Source organism: Nematolebias whitei, chromosome 14 (assembly GCF_014905685.2).
Source record: "Nematolebias whitei isolate Nwh7 chromosome 14, NemWhi1, whole genome shotgun sequence".
Taxonomy (NCBI): domain Eukaryota; kingdom Metazoa; phylum Chordata; class Actinopteri; order Cyprinodontiformes; family Rivulidae; genus Nematolebias; species Nematolebias whitei.
Genome location: NC_056511.1, coordinates 22,544,464 through 22,550,358, shown reverse-complemented (window position 1 = coordinate 22,550,358; position 5,895 = coordinate 22,544,464). Strand labels below are relative to the sequence as shown.

The 5,895-nt window shown below is 38.0% G+C and overlaps 2 protein-coding genes across 2 annotated transcripts in view; both read right to left on the bottom strand.

The window, feature by feature from the left end:
• LOC119420047 (dixin) overlaps window positions 1-377 on the bottom strand; it is a 33,819-nt gene extending 33,442 nt beyond the window's left edge. The window contains exon 1 of the mRNA XM_037687416.1: window positions 312-377. Coding sequence (XP_037543344.1) covers window positions 312-377 — 66 coding nt within the window. The remainder of the gene's footprint in view (window positions 1-311) is intronic.
• A 1,252-nt stretch (window positions 378-1,629) lies between these two features.
• LOC119420897 (cilia- and flagella-associated protein 54-like) overlaps window positions 1,630-5,895 on the bottom strand; it is a 55,275-nt gene continuing 51,009 nt past the window's right edge. Inside the window, 7 exon segments of the mRNA XM_037688317.1 lie at window positions 1,630-1,766; window positions 2,058-2,172; window positions 2,309-2,452; window positions 3,169-3,326; window positions 3,589-3,748; window positions 4,815-4,893; window positions 4,977-5,131. Of these exon segments, the coding sequence (XP_037544245.1) occupies window positions 1,630-1,766; window positions 2,058-2,172; window positions 2,309-2,452; window positions 3,169-3,326; window positions 3,589-3,748; window positions 4,815-4,893; window positions 4,977-5,131 (948 nt within the window).

The window sequence follows — 5,895 nt, the reverse complement described above, 5'->3', positions numbered from 1 at the left end:
ACACAAACATTACACAAACACAACACACACATTACACACTGCACACAGGACGTCGTGTGGCTCCGTTACTCTGACAGAATAAATGTGGTCAACAAACGAACATGGCGACATCTTTGTTAAACTCATTGTTTTAACTCATCTCAACATTAACGACCTGAACCGTCAGAAACGGCATTAATTCAGTTTTTACATGAAGCTGTGACTCTTTCTGGTCCAGCAGGCAGACGGTTAGTTAGTTAGTTTAGCCTCCCACTTGTTAAAGCCAGTCTGAACGAACTTGACCAACATTTAATGAGGGAACTGAACGGTACCTCACTGTAGCCTCCATGATGAAGAACCTCATCCAGAGAACTTCCTCTCGAGAGTGAAGCGATCATCTTTTAACTCGAAGCCCCATTTAGCTCACCAGTTACCGGCCCTGCAGCGCCCTGAACAACGAGTGGACCTCCGGTACCGAACTACCAGACGCTGTTGAACCAAACTTGAATTAATGGGACGAGTCAGCTACCGTTAACTCTTTACTGTTGTGACGGAGATGCACAACTTCCGGTTTCAAAATAAAACTGAACGTGACACTTCCGTATCCATTCTAAAGCTAACTTTTATCTACTTATTTAATCAAACACAACTAATTACTGTACTGCAATATTTATTTGTGTTTGTGTTGTGTATTTGTCAGTTGTTTTCATTATGGTTTGCTTTACAAAATGAAGTTTAATGTTCACAGACGATGTTTTAACAGATTTAGAAAAATGCATTCAAAAGCTGCTCCAATCTTGTACCACAGGCCTAAACTCAACCACAAACTTGTTGAATAATCAAATTTATGAATTCATTCATAGTATTTCTTAGTACATATTGTGTAGCTTAGTGCTCATTTTTGCAGCTTTGTGATCATCTTACACTGCATTTGTCCTTGTGACCAATTTATGTTGTTTCCATGTCTTTGTTGCAATTTTTGTCTCCCTTTGAAACGTTCACATTTCATAGATCAAAAAAGTGATCATTTATTTTTTTCAGTATTGTTTGACTCAAACTAAAATCAGTCCTGGTTAATATCTTATTTAACATGGTTTCATATCTTTTTATAAGTTGATAGTGCATATTTTGAAGTTGGGTATGTTACATTGTAAATTGTTATATTTGACCCAGGATTATTAACAGAATTACAACCCATCACTTTGCACTTCATTTGATATCCAACAAACCCTTTATTCACAGCTCTTATCGTCTTGTGCTTTTATTGCAGTTTGAAGATACGAAAATGAGAAGGAATAATGTGAAAAAAAAAAAAAAAAAAAAAAACTATGCACTTTACAAAGAACACAGAATAAAAAGACCATTAACAATTTGGAGTGACTAGAAATATCCAGAGCACCAATTCTTCAAATGAAGAATATTCAGGTTTACTGGAAGTGTTTTCAATTATATCTTTGCTGTTTATTTCTGCATATCTGAACAGTTTTACAATAAAAAGCCAGTAAATTAATGCTAAATGTTAATAATAACCAAGTTAACAATGTATCAATATCACTAGATAAGTTTGTTTACAATATTGCTCAACTTAAAAACACAAACAAACAAAAATAACATCAGCTCCTCAAAATGACTTGTCCAAAATGAGTGACGTCACTCAGGAATGGAAGAGCTTGGACTCTTCAAACAGGTGATCTGATGGTCCGTCTCGATGTGATTCTTCCTGGAGGTGGTCTGAGATGATCCATCAGAACCAGGTCCTTCCATGTCCCCAGGTTTCAGGGTGGCCTCTGCAAAGACAGAAGGCTTCAAGAAAAACCGATGAAGGAACACAGCAACTGATCAACGTGTTTGTGTGGATCAGCAGCAAATTATTACTCTAGCTGCAATTTGTCAGAGGACAATAATTCAAGCTTTACTTAGATTTTGTAACATTGTTCTTTACAAGATATGTTTGGGACACGTCAAGATAAGGCTTAAAGCCATTTGTTAATTTAATTTGGAAGATTGCTCTGAGCTTCAGTAACAGAGAGACAACATGTTAGTTTATTTTTTATTTTTTATGAAAGTTTATACTTTACCAATCTGCAAACTGATCTTGTTCAGCATGTCAAAGTAGGGCAGGTAGATATTTCTGGATACAGGAGGAGACATCTTTTCATCAACAGAAGTCAGAGTTTGATCAAAAACACCCAGCTGGAAGAGAGAAAACAAGTTGAAACTGAAAGCTAAATAATGTCTTTTCTTCGCCTCCTTTCAGACCGCAGACACGAGAAGTGGATGTACAGTAGCTGTTTTATAATTAAAGCAATGATGTAGTTGGATGGTGCACCTGCTTTCTGAGGAGTTTCTGTGTGAGTCTGAGCAGTGTGACACTCTGTGCTCCTCTCAGGTCACTGAGCATCAAAGCTGCCCGGGCCAAAGCCATAACAGACCCAGGAGGCATCGTCCGTCCTGACAGGAGCCCCACTGCTCCCTGAAAACACGGAACAAAGTATACTACGTTACAATTTGTTACATTATAATGTTTAGATATATAGTAATTGGGTCATATTAAAAACACAGTAAATATTTGTCCAGTTATTTCAAATCAGTCTAGTTTATGGTCATACAAACAACTGTGGAAACTCACATGATTATAATTAAAATAAAAATAAAAACATTCCTCCAAAGTCAACAGAATCCAGAAAACACGCACACCCACCTACACAAACGGACACAAAAATAATACTGACTAAATAAAACAGATATTTTAGATTTACTCATACTTTTGGATCTTTTCTAATCCTGGGTTCAATTCCACACCAGGAATTGAACCCAGGATCTTCCTGCTGTGAGGCAACAGTGCTAACAACTGAGCCATCGTGCTGCCCTGATGGTTTGGTTTAGTTTTGTTTTGTTTGTTTGAACATACTATGAATTTTAAACTACAGTTTAAAAAAAAAATCTCCATCATAGTGAAGATAATAAAAGATCCTTCAAAGCAAAATGAAGCAAGACTGAAAAATGTGTCAACAAATAAAGAGAATAGACAAAATTAAAATAATGACATCATCAAATGCACAAAGGATGCGCTATTAAAAACAATGCAAAACCAAATGTAAAATCTTTGATACAGGAGCTTTTCACTGACTTGTTGTGTTTTTGTTTTAATACAAATCAAAAATAAAGGATTGTCTGTGTGTTTGATACCTGCAGCATCTTCACACTATCTTCTGTCCGGCCTCTCTGAGCTTCCAGGTCTGCCCCCTCCAACATCAGCAGGGCTTGAATATCACAGTCTCCCCAATGCACACATTCATCCAGACCTTCCTGTACCACCCGGGCTGTCTCCTCATTTATGTTCTTACCTTAAAAAGACACAAACACACACAAGAGGTCTATAAATAACCATTCTTTTACACCTGTACTGCACATCACTTTCAGGAAAGGACTGAATCAACACTTTCTGCATTTTCTGATGATCATCAACATAGAGTTTATTTTCTGGGGTGTGGGGGGTGTTAACAGCCAGAGATAGTTAGTTAAGATAATTGCATGTCTTGTCATTTTAGTTTAAAAGAATTACCCGCAACCCAAAATAACAAGCAAAGAAAAAGAAAATGTCCAAACCTGGACAAAGAGCTGCAGCTTCAGGGATGTTGGCCACGAGGCTCTGAACCAGGGTGAGGCGGCAGCACAGCCACAGGAAGACTCCGATTCTCTCACCCACCTCAGCAGCTCTGGGACAGTCTCCCTGCAGGGTGCCTGACTCCCTGCAGGCCTTAGAGCCCTTTAGGGAACATGTAACACATGCATGAAACATTAAAATAATACCCCCACTGCTGCAGCAGGTAACTTGGTTTTAATGGTGATAAAGTGTGTACAAAAACAGAGTTTATGTTCTATTACTAACCACAGAATCATAATTTCCTGTGAAAATACAGTCTGAATGCTTTTTGCTGAAAGATTTGAGCTGAAAGCTGCTGAAAAGGTTTCATCTCTAAACAGTTAATGCGAGCTGAATTTGAGCAGCTGGCATTTGCTGAAGACAGGAAAATAAAAGTAGAAAGCAGCAGAAAAGCTGAAATAGGCTAAAAGAGGCTGAAAAGATTATAATTTTTTTTGAAAGTGTCAAAAAAGTACAGAAGTTGAAAAGAGCAGGGGAAAAAGGCTAATATTAGAAAAAAAAGTAGCTGTAAAGTGTTAAAAGAAAAGCTGAAATTAGCAGAAAGAGGCCGAAAGGAGCATAAAATTTTGAAATTATTAAAAAGAATTTCAAAAGGCAAACATTAGAAAAATATAGCAAAAAATAAGGGTAAAATTAGCAGAAGAAGACATAAAGAAGAGCTGAAAAAGCAGGGGAAAAAAGCAGAATTTAGCAGAAATAAGCTGAAATTAGCAGAAAAAACTGACAGGAGCTGAAGGCACCTGAAAAGAGCAGAAAGGAGCAGAAAAATAGCCGAAGAAGCTGAAATTAGCACACAGAAGCTTCAAAGAGCTGAATCATAACCAAAGCTGAAATGAGCAGTCAAAGGTTGCAAACAGCTCAAAGGGTTTGACGGATGTGAAGAGAGCTACATTAATTTTTAAAAAGAAAAACATGGCCGACAAAGATAAATAGAAAAAAATAGCCCAAATATCAAAAGTCAGAGCAGGAATGTCCTGAATGAGCTGAACGTTTTGAGACATGACTTGTTGAAATAGAATAAAAATTGATGAACAAGTTAAGAGCTGAAAAAAAAAAAAAAAATGGATCTGAATAATTCAGAGACGGATTCAGAAACATCCAGACTATTAAATATATATTTTATGATTGTAATATTCATTGCTGAACAACAACACAAACACTCTGCTACCTGTTGACTTTCAGTAGGTTGTCTCTTAAGGACCGGTGACGACTGCAGAAGCATCAGCGAGGACGCTGCGACCTTGGAGCTAAAGCAGAACATTTCATGATACTTACCTAAACAAACACTGAATCTGAACACACACATCAGTCATGTCTGAAGTGTTGGTACCTCAGAGCAGCATTTCCTTGCTGCAGGTGGAGTTTGGCTCTGAGAAGACGGGATTCTACCGTCAGTTCCAGGTTCTCAACTCCGCTGCAGGAACCAGATGTGAGCGGCTGCAAAGCAGAGGACAGCAAGCAGGACGCTCCTTCCAGTAAAAGAAACTAAAACAGAAAAGATGAAAAATATATGCACAAAAACAGGTCATAATTTCAGGTAAAATGATGAGACTGCCAAGGACAGCTCAGTGCCGGCACACAGCCAAGTGAAGAACTACCTCTGAACTTTTTTAAAAACTGCTGAACGTTAACCCTGACGATACCTCAGTAATGTGATTCAATGTTTGAATTGATTTAAATGAAATAGGACTTAAATTCAACCTGTTCTACTTTCATCAATAAGTTTTCATCATTAAATGAAATGAGATTTACTCTTAAGTTAAAAACAACTTGCATGACAATAATATAACATACAAAAAGAAAAGAAAAGCAAACAAGTAGGTTTAACTGGAACAAAACATTCTCCAGTGTTTCCCCTAGTTAGCTTGCCATGGCGGGGTGCTCATCTCATCTATGATTTTTGCTGATGGGGGGACGGAGACATGTCTGAGCGCAGCTTGTACTAACAGTTTTTGAGCTGGGGTGGGGGGCATACAACATGAGGGAAGAGGCAACGTGAGTGCTGCCTTTGGCTTTTTAGCTAGAGAGCCTGTATTTTGCACAGCTAGCTTAGTGATATGTCAGTGCCGGGTGGGGGTGGGAAGGGCAAGTTCAGTTTGGTATGCGGGATGCTCAATTCTGTTGACGGGGTGGGGCACTCCACCTGTATAATGGTAGGGGAAACACTGATTCTCATTTAAATCTAATTCTGTTGAATTATCACTGTTGATTAATAATTCGTTCATACTGTATACATACAGTACTGTATT